At 33.3% G+C, this 25,555-nt stretch overlaps 2 protein-coding genes across 3 annotated transcripts; one reads left to right on the top strand and one right to left on the bottom strand.

Annotated features, from left to right (window-relative positions):
* Window positions 1-396: 396 nt before the first annotated feature.
* LOC134247374 (dynamin-1-like protein) lies at window positions 397-13,396 on the bottom strand. Its single transcript, XM_062729752.1, has 16 exons — window positions 13,230-13,396; window positions 8,643-8,787; window positions 8,066-8,187; window positions 7,530-7,779; window positions 7,213-7,361; window positions 5,993-6,097; window positions 5,621-5,734; window positions 5,044-5,135; window positions 4,693-4,813; window positions 4,104-4,250; window positions 3,377-3,469; window positions 2,995-3,147; window positions 2,707-2,850; window positions 2,175-2,232; window positions 1,072-1,283; window positions 397-750 (listed from the first exon to the last, which is right to left on the bottom strand). Exons 1-16 carry the CDS (start codon window positions 13,329-13,331, stop codon window positions 694-696), a joined length of 2,064 nt encoding a protein of 687 aa, XP_062585736.1. The 5' UTR covers window positions 13,332-13,396; the 3' UTR covers window positions 397-693.
* A 302-nt stretch (window positions 13,397-13,698) lies between these two features.
* LOC134247338 (succinate--CoA ligase [GDP-forming] subunit beta, mitochondrial-like) lies at window positions 13,699-25,144 on the top strand. Of its 2 annotated transcripts, none has more exons than XM_062729712.1 (11): window positions 13,699-13,785; window positions 14,118-14,262; window positions 16,447-16,546; window positions 16,844-16,934; window positions 18,540-18,692; window positions 20,241-20,330; window positions 20,881-20,977; window positions 21,657-21,818; window positions 22,726-22,868; window positions 24,372-24,492; window positions 24,898-25,144. In XM_062729712.1, exons 1-11 carry the CDS (start codon window positions 13,699-13,701, stop codon window positions 25,011-25,013), a joined length of 1,305 nt encoding a protein of 434 aa, XP_062585696.1. In that variant the 3' UTR covers window positions 25,014-25,144. The 2 variants fall into 2 exon arrangements, with proteins under 2 accessions (XP_062585696.1, XP_062585697.1); XM_062729713.1 differs by having other exon boundaries at window positions 13,700-13,782.
* Window positions 25,145-25,555: the final 411 nt, after the last annotated feature.

Genomic DNA, 25,555 nt, shown 5'->3' with positions numbered 1-25,555 from the left:
AGCTTCATAACTGACGTCACAATGCGTCTGACGACAACGTACAACGGATGTAGAACGTCTTGCTTAGACGTTCAGTGAAAGCGGTTTAATTGAATATTATTAAATTTTTAGAGAACCATCGGCAGGATAAATTCGTTATGTAGACACTTAGAGGGGTAATACGGACATATGTGGGGTCCTTGAAAAAATTGCATCTTGGGCTCGGCTTACGCCTCGCCCAATTTGGATTTTTTCAAGGACCCCACATATTTCCGTATTACCCCTCTAAGTGTCTACATAACTAATATTAACATACATGTTACAAATGAAACTCTCTTAATTCATTGAGCAAAACTAAATTCTTTACACAAAATCAGCTCTGTTTTATGTACTGAGTACTCTAATTACACATGACCTAAGAAAAAAAAACAGTTGTAGCACTCATTTTACACACATTTCATTTTGATTTACGAAGTGAATAAAATTTCATCATACGCATAGATGTAGATATACCCATAAAACAACATCAAAGTTTTCTGGACTCTCCTGTAGAAAAATGAAATGTACATGTATGGGTTTTAGAGATGTATATGAGAAGTCTCATTTGTTTCAATGTACATTGATTGAATTGTTTATAATGTTCATGTTTCTGTGAATTCCTGTGTAGCGGGGTAATGATTATAAATCCTTCCTTTGGTTTACGCTAACCAATCATCACCACAGATGGATCTCTCTTATCTCGCCAATAATTTGACTCGCTCGTTGAAGTGCCTGAAAAAATTTATTAAATAAGGAAATGAATTATCTGTAGAAAACAATTTTTGTCAAATAAGCAAAAATAAACTTTTTTATTAACCAAAGAAAATTATTTAAAAAAAAAACTAAGCTCAAAATAGGGTTGTTCAAAACATTTACAGATGGTAGCAGTCTTTGTTATACAGATTATTTTGCAGTTGTCCAATTTTGGGATTACAAGCCCTTGAAAATTCTCACGATATTTCTAAAATTATTAGAATATGGGGTAAATTTATCATCTTTAATATATATTTAAACTTTGGTTTCACAAAGAAAGACAACTCTGTGCTGTCCCACCTGTAACATTTCACTGGCCTCCTTACGCCTCTGTGCTATATGCTCTGATTCCTCCAGAAGGAACTCCAGCTCTTCTTTCTTGTACAGTGAGCTAACGAGCTCGCTCTGTAGATTGTCCTTTACGTAGTTCACCAGGAAGTGCATAATGGCCTTAGGGATCGTATCCTGGACGTTCTTCTTCACAATCAGAAAATAGGATCGGATTAAGCGTTCTAAAGTAAAGAATACAAAACTTTTAAAGGAAAAACAATGCCAAAATATTTCTTAAGGTCAAGATCTAGTAAATGGAAGGTGCCTACAGATTTTTCAAATTTAAGAAATTAATTCCTTTAGCGATGCTTTATAACACTAGATTGATCAAAATAGTTGTTTCAAGGCATAATTTGTAGAAAAACAAGATGAAAACCCATATTTTATATTAGCATTTTCAATGAAAAATTAAGAAAACCAGTATTGAAAATTGGAGTTTTTTCCATATCAGACAAAGAAAATGTATCCAGATTGCCTACAGTTTTTCAGAAAACGGTTATTTTTATGTTCTTAGTCTCTGCTTTAAAATAATGTTAAATATGAGATAGGTATCGGGACTACTTTTCATGTGATTTCAAATTGAATTGCATGAAAATACTTTATTTTCTTCATAATTCTATTAGAGCCGTAAAGTACAGGAAAAAGAAAGTTGAAAGTGATTATGACGTCATAATGGATTTAGCACTGAGAAGTTATTCTAAAATCATTTACTAGATTTTGACCTTAACTTGTGTCAACTGCTTTGTTTTTTAACTGCCTATTTAAAATATGAAAGTTTTACCAAAAAAGTACACATATAATGCCAAAACTGTTTTCAATATATTTCCTTTTATATCAGCTAGTTTTGGAAACTATACTAAATAGATGAGGACTGAAATTTAAATCCATTCCAAATTATATCTAACTGCTTAAACTGCTATTACAATATGTTATACTAAAACATCACTCACGTACCAGGTAAATCATATTTGCAACAGTTCAAAGCGTGTTGATTCTATCATTTCAGAATAACACTATTAACTATAAGATTCATCTAAAGTTTGGTTCTGCTGTTACGTTTGTAAGATATTTACCTATGACATCACAGTCCCGCTGTTCCCTGGGGGAGAGTTTCCTAGATGTAGGCTGGGGCTGTAAGAGATTTCTATCATTGTACTTTAAAAAAACATGGTAATAGTATAAAGAACTTAAAATACATGTCATTACTTAGAAATATTACATTTATACCAAAAATTTCTGACAAAACTTGGGCTCTTCTTGTGTGTACTTCTATGTATAATAAAGAGAAGTCTATCATTATAGTACACTCTACTTGTGTAAGATTCTAATCAGACCAAAACTATAGGAGGAGTAGAGTTTTAAATGAATTCCAAAGACATTTCTATTTACCTTTGCAAGACTGTCGAAAACAAAAACCAATACATAGAATTATGAATCTTGGTACAGTCTACTTGTGTACCAAGTGACAAGTCTAATTAAATTTTATAGCAAGTCTTATTTACAGCAAAAGTACCAGTAGATAAAATTTAGCAGTGCATATGTAATCTCAAACTGTGAGTTTCCTGTGCATCTATTACAGGGTTTAATTATACAAAACTAATTTACCACATCTGACAGGAGGTTAACTCCCTTTACAGCATGTATGGGTGAATCTGGTCGACTGCTTGCTGGGCTACTGGTCTGTGACAAATCATTATGTAGGTCACCCTGACCCCGCAAGTAATTAGAAATTTTACCCGGATTCCCCTTCTGTCAACGAAAGCATCTTTGTAAACAAATCATAGTTTTTATCATGATCTCAAAATTTCAGGCTATTAAAATTGAAAATTTTAAGATTTTTTTAAATGAAAGTCTATATAAAACATTTGCTAATTTCATGGCTGAACTTCATACCTTATGGTCTTTTGTAGATTCATTATTTACATGGAATTCATTTAAATTTTTACTAATTTCCAGTTCTTGTGATCTTTGGAATAAGTTGGCTTCATGAAAATCTGGATGCTTGGTGTTGATATATGCTAACTCTATTGCAACTAAATTTTGTACCTGGAAAGAAATAAACACATGGGCAGATGCAATCGGTATTTAAAATGTGCACCTTCTTGAAAAGATACTTCTATAAGAATTTCATATCATTTATTAATTGTACTCTCTCTCTCTCTCTCAGATATCAAGCATTACTAGAATATCAAAATAAAGAAAACAGTGAATAAATATTCAAATAAAAAGGTTAAACAATTACAATGTTTTCATCTGATAATAAAATATGACTCACCATATTGTTTGTGGGTTGTAATCGCCTTCGTAACAAGTTGGTTACAACATCTACAATCTTTTCATGAAGCTTGGGAAATCTCAACATCTCTTGCTGCATAAACAGCAGATTTATTAATAAAAGGAAAGGTTACAAATCTATAATTATTCCATTAGAAATATGATAAGTCTTATAATGCTGTGAATTAAGAGCTTACTTTAGTACCAGAAATAGCTATATGTATTTTAGTCAGAAGATTCAGCTTGTATATATATCTTAAAACTGCAGCAGACCTTAAAACAATCACCTTAGTGATTTTATAATGAACACCTGTGACCCTACAACAGTCTCCAGTGTGACCCAATAACAATTCCTTCCAATCTAGCTTGTTACATGAATTTTGTTTAGTTAGTAGGTTGATTGTAAATTTCCATACACCCAACTTGAGTAAGAAGTAAATAATATTTATATGTGACAATGCAAAGATTCTCGATATCCAAAAGCATTAACATAACGTCAAGATGCATTGTAGAACGTAATAGTTTGAAAATACCGCTGATTAGCCTTAGGTTTACGAAGAATGTTTTTGATTAAATAGGAAGGAAATTGGTTATTCAGGTTCCATTAAGGGTGTAGAGGATTTTACCTGGCCTTTGGCTTTGGGGTGAATGGAATACAACCCAGGGTAAATCCCCGTACACCCTTGATTGAATCTGAATAACTAATAGTGTGACCCTCTAATAATAACCTGTGTTCCACAGTGCTGTATGATCCTCTGCATTTCCTCATGGACTAGTTCTATACACCGTAAACTGGGCTCCTCTAGACGTCGGATCTGTCGCTTCACAAGGAGCTCAAACGACACCTCTGGTACAAATAGAGCTGGTCTTGGGCCCTAAAAAAATCACACATCCAAATTAGTTTTTAAAGAAACAGAAAAAAATATCATTATATCAGCAAATTTCTAAATACTCAAGACTATATAATTATGACTGTAAACAAGATGATATTCATAGTATATATTAACGTCATCAAAGATTATCAACCCATCTGATCTGGACAGTTAATTTTCTTATTAACAAATTTAAGCATTTATTATCTTTGTTTATTGTTATATTTGTTGAGGTGTAGGTATATAGGGATGTAATCTCCATGTCAGGCTTTGTTGTTAACATAACAATACTGCCTAATACAAACTGTACTAAATGGTCTTTACACTAGAGTGAATACACATATAACTGTGCATATATTTTTTTTAGTTGAAAATAAAAAATTGTTGCTAAATAAATTTTATGAAATTCACTACTCCTGAACTTTCTTTTTTAGTGTATATGTACCGTAGCATTCCTGATAGCTGTGAGAATGTCAAGGGCAGTTAACCCTCCCAGTGGATTGACTGTCTCTAGAGTCCTACCAAAAGTCTCATGGAAAATATAACAAATCCTGGCCCCTCCACATCTACAACAAAACATGGAAGCAAGTGTCAAACAAAAGAGAAATTTTAATTCATCCCTTTTTCTGCAATATTTGATTATATGGAGAGATATATCACAAAAGAGTAAGCTGCTCCTCCCTTGTTACAATGTTGTCAAAGGTTTTTATCAATTTTCCAGTGTACTGTTAGATATGTGAAAATAAGTATAACTTGCTTTAAAGAAATAATTTTCTTTTGATTCATTTCTACTTACAGTTCTGAAGTCTCAATGTTTTTAGAGTTTCCCTCTATGGTGCTGCAGTAAGCTGTGGCAAATCTGGTAATTATTTGTAATAACAGCTGACTCTGAAATATACATACCGGTACTTATTGTTATTAAAAAATACAAAATTGTTCAAATACAGACATTTCTGGGTTTTTTTTTCCAAAATCATTCTCAAGGAGCATATATGTATATACTTGAAAGTGCATTTTTCTTTTAATGTATTACATGTAATATCAAATCTAAATATAATGAAACCCAAATACTGCTATATATTTTACATTTTGTTATTATTCAAATTATTATGACTTCAGTTGCCATCATAAAACTTAAGTCAGAGTACAAGTACTGAAGCATTCCAACTACTTTTTTCATGATCTAATATTCATAAGAATCAATGCATATTCCAAAGTGAACCAAATACAAGCATACTGGCTTTTTTAAAAATTAATTGCACTGTACTACGGTACCATTTTTGGCATAGCACAAGGTATACAAATCATGATTTCAAATTTGACTTTTTAAAATAGTAGATAAATATATAAGTTACACAACATCTGGTCACTACCTTGTCTTCCACTGGTTCTCCGAAGGAATTCAGCAGAGACTGGAACTGAGCGATGGACACATTGACTCGAGTCTTAAGTTCTGGAAGACAGTCCCTAATGTGATGCATCAGCAGCTGAAACAATCAAACCATAACATCTGTCATAGATCAATTTGATTTAATCATTCTTATCTTTAAAATTATCTATAAAATAAAAAGCAACAATTGTGAGATTGGAAATTTCCTTTCTAAAAGATAACCTTTTATATACTTTCACTATTTTGAGTCTAGGCAAAAAAGTGCAGTTTGTTGAAGGCAGCATTGATCAATCTGTCAATAAATTACAATAATTTTTGCTGTGGATCATATTCATTGTTTGAGATAAGACCTTACTCTGTTGAGAGTCCTGGCAAGATACTGAGAACCATGTCGACTAGCTATGGTGGGGTACTTCCTCTGTAGAAATGATGCCTCATCTTTCAAAGTCTCCGACATTTCCTGAAGAAAAAAAGATGAGTTTCAATTCTGAAGACTTCATCATTCCAATACATAGTAGAGGACTTATTAATTTTCTGGAACGACTTTACTTTACCGGTCCCCAGAAAAACGCGCTAAAATGTAGTGTCGCCGAAGGCGACTTCAGTATATATGAGATCGCATGAGCGATCGAAAAAAATTTTAAATACGAGGTTTTTTGGTCTTTTGACCCCAAAATTGAATTCTACGGTGAAAAGTTTAGTTTAAAACTTTGTTTTTAAACAAAGTTTTTAACCTCGTTCTCTGAAAAAAATTAATAAATAGTTGTTTGTTCATGGAAAAAATTGACAAAGAATAATTCTGAACGAAGCGCGTGCGGTGCATGCTTAGTGTCATTTCTTTCGGACTTAGCCAATCTTCTATGTAAACAAACCAAGGAAATGCCTATGAATCTGAATTATGATCTTGGAAAAATTACAGAAACAACTGAATTTCTTAACTTAACTAAAAGAACGATTCACTAACCCTAATCCATCGTATGATATGCAAGGACTAAGACGTTCACGGTTCAGACGAAATCTCTCGGGCGGATGCTAAACTAACCCTAATCAGTCGAATAATGTGCGAGGACTAACCCTAATCTCTCGGATGGACGCGAGACTAACCGTAATCAGTCGAATACTAGTGCGAGGACTAACCCTAATCTCTCAGGTGGTGCAAGACTAACCCTAATCAGTCGAATAGTGAGCAAATTTAATCCATTTCAGTTGAGTGACGTAGTTGTTACGTCATAGTCCAATAAGCGCGAGGATCTTGCGGATCTGGGGACCGGTAAAGTAAAGTCTACCCAATTTTCTTCCTCCCTCTCCTGTCCCCTCAGAAAATTTAATTTAATTTATCTCTGAAGATTCCCTTCTTCCTTTTGAGTGAATTTTCAAAGAACTGATTTAAATAGAGTATAAAAAAAGTCTTCCAAGTCCATATCGAATATTGTTTTTTAAAAAATATTTGGTTCATAACTTTGATGTCATAGCTCTCTGTAAAATCTTTATTATAGCTGATATCTAGTTGACTAGTAGATTATCAGACCCATTGCTTGTTATTACCTTGTTATCAGACCCATTGCTTGTTATTACCTTGTTTTTGTTTATGTCAGCTTGACTTCTGTTGACCACACCTACGATTCCTAGCTTTACAGGTATGACACGCCCACACAAAACCTCCATTGCATCTGTTCCGTGGTCCATAAGGTCTAGCTTTGTCACTACTGCCAATGTACGCCGACCTGAAATAAACATCATTTAAGTATTAAACTTTCAAGTAAAGCCATTTTTAGTCAGTCTGTTTGGGGAAAGCAGACAAACACTTTTTTTTACAAGATGGCCTAGATATTCAATTTTATAATGCTAGTTATTGAGAACAGAATCTCTAAATGAATAGATTTTTTTTTTACCATCTGGGTCTACTTCTTTAGCGAGCTTGAGGGATTCTGAAGTGGCCATGTCCGTGTTGGCAGCACACACTGCCAGGATAATGGAGTTAGGGTTCTGGATGTAATCCATACACAGGTCCCGTATCTGGAGTTCTATGTCTTCTGGCTGGTCCCCCACGGGGACTTTGGTCATCCCAGGCAGGTCAACCAGCGTAAGACTGACCACTTTATTCGAGTAAATTTTCAAACTGATTGGCTCTGGACAAATTCCCTTGATTCAAAAAATAGAAATATGTTGATTCTTCTTGATATCTGTTTTCTTGACTTCTTTACTTTCTTGAAGGATTGAGAAATATAAATAATTAACATGATTAATGTGTGACAAAACTTCATCATAATTTGTAATATGTTGCAAACTTATTTGTGTACAATAAATCATTTCTGAAAGGTAAAAAAAATTATATGTAAATTCATTATGACCTTTGTTCTTCAATTCTATAGCTATAAGAATCCTGATTTTAGTTATGTGACTGTAATTCAAATTCTTTCATAATCACCTTATTGGATCCTGACATTCTGTCTGTTTCATTTTCAATTTCATGTCGAATCTCCTGAAAGTCTGTGTAGATTTTGTTCTTTGTATGCAGGAATTTCCCCCATTCATCTGCTTTAATTGGATCTATAAATAAGCAGTGGAAAGAAAATATAAAATTATAATAATCATGATAACTTTGTGAATGCATTGCATTGTAACACTGATTCATGCTTTGTTTGCAAGCTTGCTGAGCACCTGTTATCTCACACGCTGTGTCATGTGGGTCATTGTATGCCATTTAATGTCATGATTATTACGGTAATACAATTTTAAAGCCATGAAGCTTATTGCTATGATGGTGGTTACTAAAGCTGTAAATTTGCACTTTTTTAGTAAATTGATTCTTTCAGAGAATTGCCACACCATTTCAAGTGAATTCTATTACAAATATATATAATCCATACAGTCAGGATTCTTCTCAATTGATTTTCAGCCCTTATTCATTTTGTTATATGTAAAATAAAATAAAACTGATTTTAAATTTATTCATTATTTCTGAACATGCTGAAGTTGGTATTTGACTATTCCTATCATCTTACCTCCATCCTGTGCTCTTGCCTCTCTGTCACTTTTACTGACGTGTATCAGCTGAAGGATCAAAGGTCGCCGAGTAACAATACCGGTACCTCTAGGGAGGAAATCTCGCCCTACCAAACTCTCAATCACAGAACTTTTACCAGAGCTCTACAAAACATAAACAATGATAAAGTGACAAAGTATATAGAAAGTCAAACAAGATATGTACAAAGTCAGGCAAAATATACAGTCATCATACATGGAAGTTTGGTTATAGTTACAGTTAATGATTTATAGTTCAGCAATTTTTTTCCACCCATTGGGAAAGAGTCCGGTACCGGTTCAATTGGGAAAAAGAACATGGAAGAAAAACAAAGGAGAATTTTCTTTTACTTATGCAAATGCAACGTATTTTGCGTTTATTCCAACTTAATTACCTATTACTGCTTGTTTTAAAGAATAAACAACAAATAATTATTGTTTTTTTATATCAACGTCCCTTGTTTTCACATTGTCATGATTTCAATTGTCAAAATGTATGACAATACGCTGTCTAATCCACTGCTCCCGCCAAAGAACCCGCCATTAAATCTTTGTTTAATACAAAGAACAGTTCCATGGTAATTGATTAATCATTTTAATTCCAGCGCTAGATGGTAAATTATCATTAATTCCAGCTCTTGAAAAAAGGGGGGTAGACGATATTTCTAGTGGAAATCGAACTTTCAAGGATCACGATATTTTGAAATAGTTTTAAATATGATAAAATGTATCTCATATCTTTTCTTATGTTTTACGCAAATAAATAAAACATATATTAACTAATACAAGAGGCCCAGGGGCCACAGCGCTCACCTGAGCAAATCGTCTAGGAAAAAACACAGATCAGAACTGAAAGTAAACTGGGGGGGGGGGGGGGGATTTTATACCCCCCACCCCCAGGGGGTCATGATTTGAACAAACTTGAATCAACAATACCTGAGGATGATTCCCTATAAATATAACGAAGCCTGGCTTTGAAGTACTTGAAAAGAAGATTTTAAAAGGTTTCCCTATATGTTCCTATGTAAAACTTTGATCCGCCATTTTGGCCCCACCCTACCCCCGGGGGTCATGATTTGAACAAACTTGAATCTACACTACCTGAGGATGATTGCACATGAGTTTTATCTTTCCTGGCCCAGTGGTTCTTGAGAAGAAGATTTTTTAACAAGAGGCCCACGGGCCTTATAGGTCACCTGAGTATTGTGCAACAACTTTCAAACAATTAAATTTGGTTCGTGTCTTTAACCAGAGGCCATGAAATTCACTATTCACAATTTTGAAAGAGGCACCATTGCTTATCATAATTAAAGACTTAGCATGCTTACTCTATTTGTAATACGTAATATCCAGAGGAAGATCAGAGTAACATAAGAGAAAATGCACTTCCACTTTATAACCAGTTGTGCACCTCATCCCAAAGGAACCACTGAACCTGGGGCCACATATTTCAAAATTGTGCAAATTTTATCATAACATGGTTGATTAATACCAAAGAGCAGATTTCAAAGCATTAATTTATTTTCAGACTTTGTACCCCCCACCCTCACCCCCGACCCAAGGGGGGGGGGGGCATAAAAAAAACAATTTTGCTAGATGCAACTTTCTTCATCATAAATATATATACTTGGATCATTGGCATAAAACCCAGGAGCAAAGGAAAGACTTTCAAAGAATAAGTTAATGCATTTTCACTATAAAACCAATAGAGCCCCGCCCTAACACCAGAACCCCTGACCCTGGGGTCATAAAATTCACAATTTTGGAAGAGGCACTCTTGCTCATCATAACTATGTGCTTGGATAGTTTATTTCATACCCAGGAGCAGAGAAGAAGATTTTCAAAGAATTAATGCATTTTCACTATATAATCAATAGGGCCCCACCCTAACACCAGAACCCCTGACCCTGGGGCCACAAAATTCACAATTTTGGTAGAAGGCACTCTTGCTCATCATATCTATGTACTTAGTTAGTTTATTTAATACCCAGAAGTAGAGAAGAAGATTTTCAAAGAATAAATGCATTTTCACTATATAACCAATAGAGCCCCGCCCTAACACCAGAACCCCTGACCCTGGGGTCATAAAATTCACAATTTTGGTAGAAGCACTCTTTCTTATCATAACTATGTGCTTGCTTAGTTTATTTAATACCCAGGAGCAGAGAAGAAGATTTTCAAAGAATTAATGCATTTTCACTATATAATCTACGGTATATAGCCCCGCCCTAGCACTAGAACCCCTGACCCTGGGGCCATGAATGTCCAGGAGTAAAGAAGAAGATTTTTAAAGATTGCAATAATTTTAGTGGTTTTGGCTCATCCCTCAGGCCCCAGGGGGGCGGGGACCATAAAATTCACAATTTTTGTTCCCCTTCACCCATAGATGCTGTAAACCAAATTTGGTTGAAATTGGTTCAGCGGTTTCAGAGAAGAAGCTGAAAATGTTCAATTGTTAACACACGACACACGACGACGGACGAAAACGGATAACAATAGGTCACCTGAGTTACTCAGGTGACCTAAAAATGCCATTAATTTTTCTCTAATTCATAATTATCTCCCCTTGGAAAAAGGCCTGGCCCTTCATTTGAATAAATTTGAATCCCCTTCACCCAAGGATGCTTTGTACCAAGTTTGGTTGAAATTGGCCCAGTGGTTCTTGAGAAGAAGATGAAAATGTGAAAAGTTTACAACGACAACGCCGACAACAACGACAACAACAACAACGACGACAGACAATAGACAAATTTTGATCAGAAAAGCTCACTTGAGCCTTCGGCTCAGGTGAGCTACAATTATTTAGCTGTAAATAGTTTTAAAATTGGTGAAAAATCAGCATTTTATTTTTCGTTACAACAAACCATCATGTATGTCTGTATATGAAACTTAAATTGCCACCAACATATATATCAGTATATATATATACTTAATAGAAGAATTGCTCTTCACCACATGTTGTATTCTGTCTATTACTTTAATATTATGTTTATATGTAATTATATATGTTATATGTTTATGCCTACTGGGCCCTGATTGGTAATAAATTCTATTATATTCTATTCTATTCTATAAACATATGTCCCCCCCCATGAAACACAAAAAGCTTTGGCATAAATTTGCAAAATGACAGTCCATATTACCTGTAAAAAGGAATTTTTGTTTCATGAGGGGGGGAAAGATGTTTTAAAAATATTTTCCATTTTCCGTTGATTTCTATAGTGAAAAACACAAGTTTTACCAAAATTAAAGAGTTATCTCTCTTTGGTATCCCAAATAAGTAACGTTTTATGAAAATTCATATAATTATCTATAAAAATTTTGAAAATTATTCTAATATGTTAACTTTTGAGAATTGACTTAGAGGTACGCGGGAGAACAATACTATCGTTCGTAGTTCTTACGACTTTCTCTACTTTCGATTTAAGCCAAAGTGAAACAATTAGTCAACTTGTACAATGTTTCATTTAACAAGAAATACGATGTTGTTGTAATCTTTTGCTTCACTGTTGGATTGGGAATTTTCAGTTACAGAATTGGGAAAAATTATCGATTTTTGGCATTGGGAATGGTGCTGTTTATCGGTACAATTATATATGGGAAAAAAACGCTGTAGTTACTTGAATGGGAATGGACTAGCTGCAGATCTGTAGCTCTCTGAAAAATATATTGACAGACTGGAGAGCTACAGTGCCACCCATTGGAAAAACTGTATATTCATTGCAGACATAAAAGTGCACTGTTTCTTAATTTATTTCTCCATGTTTTTAAACTGTTGTCTCAAAATAATTACTATCTGTGTATTCCTAACATATTATTTCACTAATTCCATGACAAACATCCCTTATAACCATGATAATTGTTGTTAAAAGCCCTCCTGGCCCTGAAATTAAGACCATCTAAAATTTCCTCTATTCATACTGCCATTTTGGTTTCCAAGATAATTCTTCGCAACATGCTTCGTGCAGGTGTCCACTACCAGAGAACTTGACAGAGGAGTAAAGAATTTTTTTAAATCTATTTTTTTTACAATAAAGGCAAAAATTTTGAAGAATGAATACAGAACTAAGCGCAACTTTTTGTGCGCAATAAATATATAGTTTTTTTTTCACTGGATGGCAATGTAGCTCTCCGGTCTGTCAATATATTTTTTCGGAGAGCTACAGTTCTGCAGCTAAGGAATGGACTTGCTCCTAAAACTTAAATAGAAACAGGGATGTCAATACTGGAGGTATAAAATAAAATCTCATCTTGACTTTGTTGAGGTGAACTTATAATATTTCCAGTGAGTTTAAAGAATTTTATCAATTACAAATTTATGTAGGCCTATTAAAAAAAAGAGAGAGAACATGGAGAAATGTCAATAATTTGAACTTCATTTTCATTATTAATTACGCAGACATTCACAATCCCTCTTAAAAATAAATTGGCTAGGTTTCAAAATATCAAGTTTCAGTTTCGATTATTGATTCTGTTATGCAATATTCCTTTTTTTTTATATTCTTGACATTGAAACCGGTATTACAATACATATTTAGGACACCCCAGGGCATCAATGCCCCACTCACCTGATTTCCAATCACTACAATTTGTGGTAGGTTTATGACTTCTGAGCCGACAGTATTAAATACATCTTGAAGTTTGTTTATCACAGGTATAAGTCCTTCCATTTTAAATATAGCCTACATTCAATTTAAGTTGGAGTGTCCGTTTTCCTAATTTAACTTGAACAGGGTCAAGGTCGAAAATGGGTTTCCTTGAGGAAGAAAAAATTTATTCGGTATATCTTGGATTTTATGAAATCAAAAATAATAATAATAATAATAAAACATATTTTGCTTCTTTGTTAATTTTTTTTCTGCTGAAACAAAACAAAGTTTTGATATTTGGATTTTTTTTATACATGATTAATTTTTATCTGAAATTAAAAATTTGATCCCTAGAGTATTCCAAATAATCCGTTCTCCTATTTTTACGATTATCCGAAAAATACTATACCACTCAAACCAATGACGTATCACACATCACAGAAGAAATATGTCTGCGCCCATGAACATGCTTCGGACGTATCGACGATTGTCTAATTTCAGCTCCATTGTGCAGAATTTTAAGAAAGACAAGGTAGTTTCCAAAATTGGTTTAATAAGACAATGCTAAAATATATAAAAAAGTACAAAATACAGTGCTATAACAAATTTTCCCCCAATGTTTTGCTGAGACAACCCACATAATATCTGTTATCAGCTGATAACACTTGACCTTGTTATTAAAATGATGTCAGAAATGTAACTTGGAATTAACTGCTTCAAAAGTTTTTTAATATGTAAATACGGGGCTTTTAGCTGTGATCGATGTGCTATTTACACTCTGACTGAGAGTAGACTTGAAGAATTAAAAATGAAAATTATTTACCAAGTGCCCTTTTATAACTCACATATATTTTTTTCATGCTGCAGAAGAATGTTTTCTGTGTTTCCATAAGATGCTTGAGTCTACAGGAGTATCAAAGCAAGAAGCTTATGTTAGACAATGGTATCAACGTTCAGAAGTTTGTTGTTTGTAGCTCAGCCGAAGAGGCCAAAACAGCAGCCAAAAAACTTAGTAAATATTTGTCTAAAACTTAATTAATTTTCTGCAATGATGATTGTGAGAATTACTTTGTCTTGTTCAATTCATGATTTTATATTAGAAATATTGGCATATTGATTGGAAACTCATACTAAAACAGTGATTGCTAATACAAGGCCAGATAAAAATAATCTCTAGATTCTCATCCCCGCCCGCCCCTCTCAAAATTTTTTACCATGGTGTTTTTTATTTTGATTTTTGGGTGTTAATAAAAGTATTTTTATTCAGCCAGAATTTGGCTCAAAGTTTAAGAGTTATCTCCCATCAGTATCAAAAGTCGTGTGCCCCTATTTATTGCAAAAATAGCCATGTAATCGGCAGTAAAAAAAGTTTAAATATGTAAGGAAAAGATAATTTGACAGTATAGAGAAGGCAGAGAAGAAAAAATAGCATTAATACATACTGGCATGAGTAGAAAGATTTTAAATGAGTAAAACTAGATGAGGAAAATGACATGTGGACAAGTTTTAACAATCTCCATCTGTGTGTGATTTTGCTTAAATAAAACATCCTTAGCGGACTTTAGAGAACGTTAAGTGCTTAGAAAATGTTAAATCTTAAAAATGTTCAGACCTAGGTTTTTCAGTAGAAGATTTTTTTAGAATATTTTTATAGATTTTGCAAACATGACCTATTTCAATGTCAAACATGTCAAGTCTAAAGATTATATAGGGGTGCAATGATACGCCTTACGGCCTACCCCACGATACGATACGTATCACGGTATTCAGTTCACGATACGATACGTATCACGATATATGTGACATAGTGGGTTAAAAAGTCGAAAGTTTGTCATTATATAGTTTAAACTAAAAAGTTTTATCAAATGTTCATTTCACTAACTCTAGGAAAGTGATAACATCCTTCGACCCGTTAAATATGAGACTGGAAACAAGTTTAACTGCTGTTTCTGCAGTTTCATTGACCTCATGTTTCGTGCGGAAGCCATTTTGAAATTGTAAACGAGGAACCAAAACGGATGATTCGGATAATTACGGACTGATGGAACCGAACCGTGATATCAGTTTCACGTATCGTGAATGGAACCGTGGAGAAATAAAATGCGGTATACCGTCAAACGGTTTATCGTTGCACTCTTACTTAAGAATGATCAAATTTTTGGAGAAGGTGGAAATCTGATATTTTACTTAAAAACAGATTTGTTGGTAAAACTTAAAGGTATTTGGGGAAATTTAAGCCAATGAGAAGTCATGCAAACACAATTTATTGCTATCCCCACCTCATTATGTTTGGCGTGTGCCGTATTTGTGTACTTGATAATTTGTTAATTAACAATGAATATTTAATTTTTTAAGGCAAGATATTTTTAAGATATAAAAAGGGAAATGAAAATAATAAAATCTATTCATATAAGCATTAACATAATGAAAAAAAGTAAGAGTCCATGTTTTGTTGATACTAGTAATTTAACAATTACAGATGTATAAAAAATAAAATCCGCCCACCAGCCCCAATTTTTTTAGCAAATAAGGATAAGAATCTAAAGATTAATTTTATGTGGCCTAACCTTAGGTTGTGATCAAATGAGTGATCAAACCTTCAATATGTTCAAGAAGGTCATTTGGCTGAGATCTAGATCACTGAGAGAAAAAGTGCATATACCAATATTCATATAGGAAAAACTTTGAAAACAAAATCCTTATGGAAAATTTGAAAGTTTAAACTTAGCAAAACCTTTACTTACGTCATGGTCAGATGGTCAGGAGTGTGATGACTTTGACACAAGGTCATTTGTGTGGGCCCTTTTTTTTACCTTGAATCAAGGTAATTTTAGTATTAGTTTAAGGACACATGCAATGAGCAATGTTGTAAATTTTGTAAGATCTAGACGTCAGTAACTTTGTTTGCATGGATGTTTGTACATTTAATAAGATTTTAATATTGCACATGATAGGGGGTATGAAAGGTCAACTAGGCAAGTTCATGTCACCGACTAAAATCTAAAATGCCATGAAAAATGACAATACACTATTTCAATTCAGAAACAAAAAAGTCAACAAACAATAATTTTAGAATTTTGCAAAACTGTGAACCATGTGGTATTTCAACCAAATTTTTGTGACCTCCTCAGTTTTTTATGCATTGCATAGTGATCCCTTTTCCTCTTCATTTATTGAATACATTATGATTTTTTAGAGGTTGATGAATATGTGATTAAGGCCCAGATTCTGGCTGGAGGCAGAGGGAAAGGTGTGTTTTCTAATGGCTTCAAGGGTGGAGTCCATCTCACAAAGAAGTAAGATATCAGATGATTTCATTGTAGATTCTGAGATCAATACAATATCACTGATTGGTTTGATAACCTGATCTTCATAGGTACATCGTAAAAGAGTTATTTTACAACTTTTGATTCCAAACTCATTGAAACTACAACTAAAATTTTTCTATTTTGCATTGAAAGATGAAGTACATGATGAGTAATTAATTTTTATAGACTGTTATCTTAGTTTTTTACAAGCAAAAATTCCTTATAAAATCTGCAACTGAAAAAGCCATGCAAAATCTTTTTTTTATCTGCCACTCATTTTTGTAGCCCGAATGATGTGGAGGGCCTGGTCACAAGTATGCTGGGACACAAACTAAAGACAAAACAAACAACGGGAGATGGAGTCAAAGTGTCAAAGGTTTGTGTGTTTGTGTGGAGTATGTATTTACATGTAGCTTACCTAAGCCTTTACTGAAGGCCAGTGAGCTTTTCTGATCAAAATTGTAATTTTTTGTCATAAACCTTTCACCATTTCATCTCCCCCAGAATTATTGGATTAATATTATACACATTAAAATTTTCTAAAGGGATTCTTATCTGTTTCTATAAAGGGGAGATAATCAAGAAATGGGGTGTTTGTTATGATAAAATCTGTCATAAGAATTTGATGGGAAAATATAAAACTTCTCCAGAGCTATTTGAGCATAATAGGTATATGTTAAAACATAAATGTTCCAAGGTACTGCAGGTTCAAGGTCATGACCCTTGGGATTAGAATAGAGTAGAATGGGGCCAAAAAAAATAACATAGTTTAACTTTGTAAAATGTTGGGGACCCTTGGGGTTAGAATAGAGTAGAATGGGGCCAAAAAATATAACATAGTTTAACTTTGTGAAATGTTGGGAAAATCATTCTTGTAAAGAACAGCATGACCATCATTTGTCATACACTGTAAAATCACATTTTTGTGGGATCAAATTTCCGTGGTTTGAGAAAAATCTCTTGGTTTGTGGGGATTTGATTTCCTGGATCAAGGATTAATGAGTAATTATGTATGTAACATTTTACATTTCATGGTGGACATGAATTCGCGGGTCTCATCATACCTCGAAAACAACAAAAATTAACCCCCACGAAAATTTGTGATTCACAGTACTTGTAGCTGTAAATATGCAAACATTCCTCTCACAACGAAGATTCATTTTTTCAAGTCATGGCCTCCGAGACTAAGATGGGGCTAACATTCTGAAAAACGGCACGACCAAGGTGACTGTTGTGACCCATGGGCATCTTGTTGAACAATATATACAGATATACCGTGAAACTAAAATATCTCAAACTGCAAACTAGTAAGGATTTTAGCTGAAAGCTTTAGTGAGCTTTTCTGATCACTCATCCATCCAGCTGTCCATTTATCTGTCTTTCCATCTGTAAACTTTTCACATTTTTGACTTTTCCTCACAAAAACTATTTTGCCAATTTTAATCAAACTTTGTACAAAGCTTTCTCTGGTAAATGGGGTTTTAAGTTTTAAAAATGATGGACCAAGCCCTCTTTCAAGGTGAGATAATCAAGAAAAGACAAAAATGGGATGGGGTTATTTAAAAGTCTTATCAAGAACCACTGGGCCAGAAAAGCTTAAACTTTAATATGTGGAAGCATCCTGGGGTAGTGTAGATTTATAAATTGTTTAAATCATGACCCTGGGGGGGGGTGCACAATAGAGAATTCAAGTTTTACATTGAAATTTATTGGAAGAATCTTTAAAAATCTTCATATCAAGAACCACTTTGCCAGAGAATCTAAAACTTTCATGAAAGCATCCTTTAGTGGTGTAGATTTTAAATTGTTCAAACCAATAACTCCTGCAGTAAGGTGGAGCAACACTAGGTACTCTATATTACAAGGGGGGAAATTGGTGGAAAACAGCACAGCCAAAGTTACTCAGGTGAGCACAGTGGCTAATGGGCCTCTTGTTATAATTTATACAGAAGTATACTTTAGATGTTTGTTTTGATATCAGGTGATGGTGGCTGAGGCATTAGATCTAGCCAGGGAGACCTACTTTGCCATTGTGCTAGACAGATCGTTTGCTGGACCAGTGATAATCGGCAGTAAGCACGGAGGAATGGACATAGAAGAAACTGCGGCTACAGATCCAGACTCTATTATCAAGGTGTGGACGGGAGCAAGATTGTTCAAATTTAAACATTGTAAATCACGGCTTATGTTCACAAATTTCATTTCTTTTTAAGGAATCACTGTCTAGTGAGGAGAGTATGCCAGGGTATCAACAATAGTGGGAAACATGGGATAATTTGCATAATGGGCGAAGTCCGTTATGCTAAAATTATCCCATGTTACCCACTATTGTTGATATCCCTGGCATACTCTCCTAACTAGACAGTGATTCCTTATACATGTATTTCCATTTCAGTGTGAAATAAAATTATAGATTTAGACTTAAAAATGTATACATAGACTTAAATCACACAAGGACTCCCATGCGGATTTCAATAGTCCTCGCCCACTGACGTCAGACACAAAGGAAGCCGCGCGAGATTTACATGCATATTTGGCCTCCTTAGCTTTAGACACAGAGACAGATGCGCACAAGATTTACATTCATATTAGGCCTTCTTAGCTCCTGACCTATCGACCTACCTAATTTACATTCCAGTAGAATTGTCAAGAAATCAACTCGGGCAACTTTCAAAGGGTTATCACAGGGAAAAAAATTAGAAATGGAAATATACCGGTAATAACATTAATGTTATTTCATGGTCCCCTTTTGATTGGAATTTTAAGTTTTCATCTGTTAAAATAAACACATCGTTATATTCTTAAGGGAAATATATATTTAAATCTGTAAAGTAATTTATAGAATGTTGAGCTTGAAAATCATACAGGATTGAGTGTATGTAGTTATTTTTTTGACTCAATGTTTTAAATGGCTGGGAAGTAAGCCATGGTATGAGTATGTGACATTTTCTTTAGTATGATTTGTGTAAGGCACCAATTGTTTTAATACATGTATTTTTTTTTGTCCCCCTTTCACAAAAGCGAGGGGACATTAAATCTCATTCGTCTGTCCATCAGTCTGTTTAGCTGTCCGTCCGTCATAAAAACATTAACCTTGCCCATAACTTTTGATTTAATGGAGCTATGACTTTCATATTTCATACGTGTATTCCTTGTGACAAGACCTTTCTTTGGGTGTCACCAAATTTGACTTTTTGACCTTGACCTTGGATTTTGACCCACTTTTACACAAAAATTCCAAACTTTTACTTTGGCCATAACTTTTGAATGGTAGGTATTAGGACTTTCATATTTCACATATGTATTCTTTGTAGCAAGACCTTTTGACCTTGACCTTGGAGATTTTTGTACTTATGAGAAAACTGTAACCTTGACCATAACTTTTGAATGGTAAGGGCTAGGGCTTTCTTACTTCACATATGTAATCCTTTTGAGAAGACTTTTCATTGGATACCAAGAACTTTAACCCTTTGACCTTGACCTGGGAGTTCAGTGATAATTTCTGAATAGATGACTTATGATACGGCGTCCTAATTTGACACAAAATGTAATAAAAAAATGACATCTCACCCAAAAAGACACAGAAAACTGGGGACCACAATTCTTTGAATTTGCTTGTTTACTTATTTTCTGCACTAATCATGTTCTGAAAAAAAAAAGTGAATTGATTTAATTTTTGCAGGAGCCAGTAGATATAATGACCAGTGTCACAGAAAGACAATGTCTTTCAGTGGCTGAAAAGCTAGGATTCCAGGGCAACAAACTACAATCGGTAATAATCACTTTCTTTATATCAGGGATTATAGAACTTTACCAAATTATATCAATTTAAACAGATGATTTATTTTTGTTAAGACCTACATGTATTTTTGTATGTACACTTTGGATAAAAAAATTAATTGATTTTTTTAATGAAATGCTGAGGAATCATCATTGTTTGTAGTGAAGCAATGTTCATGAATATTAACATTAGAACATGAATTAAGTCCGAATGGACACTTGCTTTGTCAGTGTATTTAAATAGTAAATTGAATCTTTTTTTATATGAGTTAACCATGAATTATCCACAAAATTTCGTTCCCACAAATCAGTAAAATTTTGGTTACCCACAGACATTCATCGTCGCAAAACACAGGTTTTGTGTCCATGCATTCTATTCCCATGGAATGAACACAAAACACATTGCTTGCAACGATGACAAACATTGACTTGCACAAATTAAAATGATTCCTCAGTAAGTTTTTTGTGTGACTCTATTTCCAATACTTGTAGAGAATACCCTAAGTTACATGATCCACAGTTTCTTCCCTCTATTTTTTCAGGCAGCTGACCAGATTCGTAGGCTTTATGAATTGTTTGTTAAAGTGGACGCCACACAGGTGGAAATCAATCCCTTCGGAGAAACCCCTGATGGCAGAGGTAGGGGATACAGAATAACAAAATTGATACTGTAAATGTATTACATTTGGTTGTGTATATTATTTAGTGCCTTTTGCAGAGATCATCTTCTGCTAAATCAAGTGCATCAATAAATGTCATGTTTACACATACGTATTCTTATTAAAGCACATTCAGAGAGCACTAATTCAAATAAATGCTAACCTGTTAAAAAATCAATTTCAGCCAAATATCATACACACCAAATAAAATACATTTACAGTAAGGTCTCTACTGATGGATATGTCAGCATGATAATTAACGGGTATTTGTCATTCTGAAAGGTTGACAATTTGAGGGAGTTTCTACACACATCTTTGGTCTGATAAATTATGATTGTACAAGTATTTAATATCTGTTACTTAGGGTTTATTTGTTACTGTGGAATCGATTTGATGTCAGCTAAATTTTGCTGTAATCAGTTGATGTAATTTTGTGGGTAACTTGTATGTATGGAAGACCCAATGACTTGATGAGTTGACAAAGTTACAGGAGGTAAATTTGAGAGAAAGGGCGATCCAATAATCTCTAATATTGGATTCCAACAAACAGTACTGATTCCACAGTAGCAATGTTGATTAAGTTAACTGTTCTATGTTTGTTCCCAATGACCTTAAAACTGTACTTAATGTACTAATTTTCTTTCTTCCTGTTCTTTCAGTGGTTTGTTTTGATGCCAAGATCAACTTTGATGATAATGCTGCTTTTAGACAGAAGGAAGTATTTGCCATGGATGATATGGCAGAAACCGATCCCCGTGAAATTGAAGCTAGTCGACTAAAACTGAATTACATAGCCCTTGAGGGGAGCATAGGATGTCTCGGTTTGTTATCTCTGAAAATTTCTGTGCAATATCTTCATAGGGCTGGGTGTTGGCCAAAAATTTCGTATTGCGATATAATGCGATATTTTAAACGGTATTGCGATATGTATTGCAATATTTTCAGCAAAAATAAAATGGCATTTTCTTAATAAATTTACTTTAATTTACACACAGAATTTACAAAACTATGACAAGTAGCCAAAAGAATAAAAAATCTTGTTAAGTTTATTAAAGTAATGCTCTGAAATACATTCATAAAACAACTTTTGTCTTACTGTTTGGCTTTAAAACAAACATTTCTTACATTTATTTTTATATTTAATGATAAAATTCCTTAGTCTAATTATATTGCCGGTATATCAATATTTCAAAAACGTATCGCAATTCGATATCTTTTCTCATACATGTAGTATTGCAATATACCGAAATATCGATATTTTTGCCCAGCCCTATATCTTCAACAAACTAATTTAACTTTCATAACAAATAATCGTAGGGGAAATTTTTGCTTAAATTCCTTGGATTAAGTTTTTTTAATTAATGTAAAATACAACATATATGTGAAGAATTTCTAGTAGTGAAGATAGAAATTTGTGTAATTTAAAATATATTCAAAAGCAACTCACTCTATTTCACATTTTTACTCAATTGCATAATTTTTCATTGAAAAAATTTGCAGAGTAAAATTTTGTCCCTGCGCCTGATGTACTATTAAAATCAATGTTAGTTTACAGTTAAGTATTAAATGGAAACCTCACAATGTTTACAGATTTTGAATGTCAAATGCGTACAATGATCCAGTTTAAAATTTCTTTTATAGTTTATCAGTGAAATTATGAGTAAATATTGTGTATTGTTTGTATAGGTCATGAAAAAAGCATTTTTTTAACAGTATATTAATTTACAGTGAATGGTGCTGGTCTCGCCATGGCAACAATGGACATTATCAAACTTCATGGAGGGGAACCAGCTAACTTTTTAGATGTCGGAGGGGGTGTGTCAGAACAGCAAGTTCACGACGCTTTCTTTCTCCTCATGGGAGACTCACATGTATGCATTCAATATGTACTCATAATACATTAGGGGAAAAAAAATTAATGTGGTTCAACTTTATTGCAAATTTTTTTCTCAGCTTAATGTATAGTTTACTGCATACATATTTTTATCCACGGGTCAAAATTCCACAGAATCTCTACTTTAATCGGTGTGTAGAAATTTACACAGATTTCTTAGACAGACAGGGATGGGGTAATCATAATCAGTAATTGTAATCAGCTGTAATCAATTACAGTTTGCCAAGTAATCGTGAGTAATCAGTAATTACCCATTTTTCTGATTACAAGTAAGCGTAATTCTGAAAAAAGCCCTGTAATCATGATTACTTTTCGATTACTTTATGATTACAATTATTAAAACAAAGTTCATAAAATCATGATTTTGATGATATTCAGTGATTTTTTTCTTCCAGTGCTACCAGAAATGCTTATAACCAGGTACATTGTCCAGGCAATGAGTAAATTCTATCATTTCTTAGCTATAAGTAGTCATTTCAAAATACTTATGCATCTTAGCAATTTGCCATTTTTGACTAGATACATATATATACTGAAAGAAAGTTTAAAGTTTGAATTTTTTTGTTTCAATTTTAAAGCATGTGTGTAATGCAACATTTTGTTTTCCCTATAAATCTTTTAATAAACTTATATATATAAATATATATATTTTAATATCAAATGTTCCTTTCTTGAGATGTGTGTTCTAAAAATCATTTTGTTTACAATGTACATAAAAAGATAGTGTGAATTAATTAGTGATAAAACACACGTCAGATTTACATAATTTAGGTCAGCTTGGGTAATAACAATAATTGAACTATCCATGCTTGTCCAGTCTATGTGTTAATTTTAGTAAAAACATCTAATAATTGGCAGCTTAATTAAGTTCATCACTAATCAAGAAGGTCAATTACTTGTGTTACCATTCTCTATGGAATCCTTATATCCCTAACTATAATTATGTCCAGTTTGATTTATAAATAATAATAATAAATTCTATTTTTTCTATTTCTCTCAGCCATAGCAGAAGATATTTACTTGTATGAAAGATAGAAATCGGATGATATAAGAGAAATTTCATGCATCTATATAAAGTCATGTACCAATTTAAACTTAAAAATATTATTATTAATGATATATAAAGAAAGAAGAATAAAAACATGCAGTTGTCCTTGAACATTAAATTAAAAAAACTTAATGTAATCTAAAGTAATCAGAAGTAATCATGATTACATGAAGGAAAAGTAATCAGATGTAATTGATTACTTCTAAAAATGTTTGTAATCAGCTTGTAATCGATTACTTTTAAAATCCAAAGTAATTGTAATTTAATCGATTACTTTTGAAAGTAATCAACCCCATCCCTGCTTAGACTCGCAAGAGAATTAAGAAAATTAGGTTAAATGGGACAAATTTCTGCAGAAAATTTGTGACCGCCTACATAGCTTAAATTAAAACTGCATGGAAAAAAGTACTACTACAGTATATTATGTTTCAGGTGAAGACAATTTTAGTGAATATATTTGGAGGTATTGTAAACTGTGCTACTGTTGCTACTGGGATAATCAAAGCCAGTAAGAAATTACATCTGGAGCTTCCATTGGTAGTCAGACTAGAAGGTAAATTACTACGTACGGTACGTGTGTGTTAGAAGAGTTATACCGTGGATCTGTTTATTACTGTGCATATGAACTGAAAAACAAGACGAAACAAAAAACAAACTATAGCTTCATAGATGTATTAGCAACAAAGTAAACAAACTCCATATGGCTTTTAAAATTAATGACGATTAAAATCGCAGTCAAAATTGTTTTATGATAAAGATGTACAGTATAAACAGTAAAACTCTGTCATAATGAAGTGTCATTTTATTATTAGTGTTTCCTATAAGCATGATTTACTGTATATTTTGATTTTTACCACCATGCCTTTCTACCATTGACCTCAAAATGGAGTGGAAGGTCTAGTTGTTCCTTCAAAAATCAAACTTTTCAGTTTTAATAAATCTCAACTGGTTTTTACAGGTAACAATGTAGAGGAAGCTAAGAAAATTCTGGCAGAAAGTGGAATGAAGATCACCGTAGCCGACGGTTTTAACGATGCAGCTCGCCTCTCAGTGCAATCGGCAGCTACAGCTTAACTGTGATAATACCAGGCATTTGTTTTAATAATGCCAAATTCCAAAAACTTGTATCCGTAAATCCAGGAGGGTTGTGTACATTAGATTTATAGGTGCTTTTTGAGAATGAGTGATGATTTTATTATTTCAATTATTAATTGAGAAATTTACAAGTATATGTACTCAATTTTTTGATGGGCATTTAAAATTGTCTAATAGGTTAAACAATGATTTAATGCAACATATTTTATTTAGATTCTCTCCTTTTGCATTTGATTTGTCCATTAATTCAAGAAATGCTTAATGCTAGTGTGCACATATACATGTACATGTACCTGAAATTTTATTTGTGCACATGGGTCATGAAATTTGTACAGGTATATATAAAGTGTAATTTTGTTGCAACATTAATTTTTATTTAAAAGTTTGGAAGATTTGTATATAAACAGTATTATTTTATAAATATTCTGTAATTATCCTTTGCATCAAATCAGTAGTGTAAATCTTCACACTATTAGAGCTTTATACAAGCTTTTTCAGTATCACTCCCATTTACATCATAC

Source organism: Saccostrea cucullata, unplaced genomic scaffold (genome assembly GCF_032062105.1).
Source record: "Saccostrea cucullata isolate Sc308-1 unplaced genomic scaffold, CSIRO_AGI_Scuc_v1 ctg39, whole genome shotgun sequence".
NCBI lineage: Eukaryota > Metazoa > Mollusca > Bivalvia > Ostreida > Ostreidae > Saccostrea > Saccostrea cuccullata.
Note: the sequence above shows the minus strand (reverse complement) of the source record. Positions and strands in the feature narration are given on the sequence as shown.

Excerpts from the sequence above, each read along its gene's own strand:
- LOC134247374 (XM_062729752.1), bottom strand. The coding sequence starts at position 13,331 with ATGGAAGGACTTATACCTGTGATAAACAAACTTCAAGATGTATTTAAT. Across the intron at positions 5,136-5,620 it reads GAGAACCAGTGGAAGACAAG|AGTCAGCTGTTATTACAAAT; the intron begins GTAGTGACCAGA and ends TGTATATTTCAG. Across the intron at positions 2,233-2,706 it reads TTAACCTCCTGTCAGATGTG|CCCCAGCCTACATCTAGGAA; the intron begins GTAAATTAGTTT and ends AATCTCTTACAG.
- LOC134247338 (XM_062729712.1), top strand. The coding sequence starts at position 13,699 with ATGTCTGCGCCCATGAACATGCTTCGGACGTATCGACGATTGTCTAAT. Across the intron at positions 14,263-16,446 it reads AACAGCAGCCAAAAAACTTA|AGGTTGATGAATATGTGATT; the intron begins GTAAATATTTGT and ends ATGATTTTTTAG. Across the intron at positions 16,547-16,843 it reads GGAGTCCATCTCACAAAGAA|CCCGAATGATGTGGAGGGCC; the intron begins GTAAGATATCAG and ends TCATTTTTGTAG.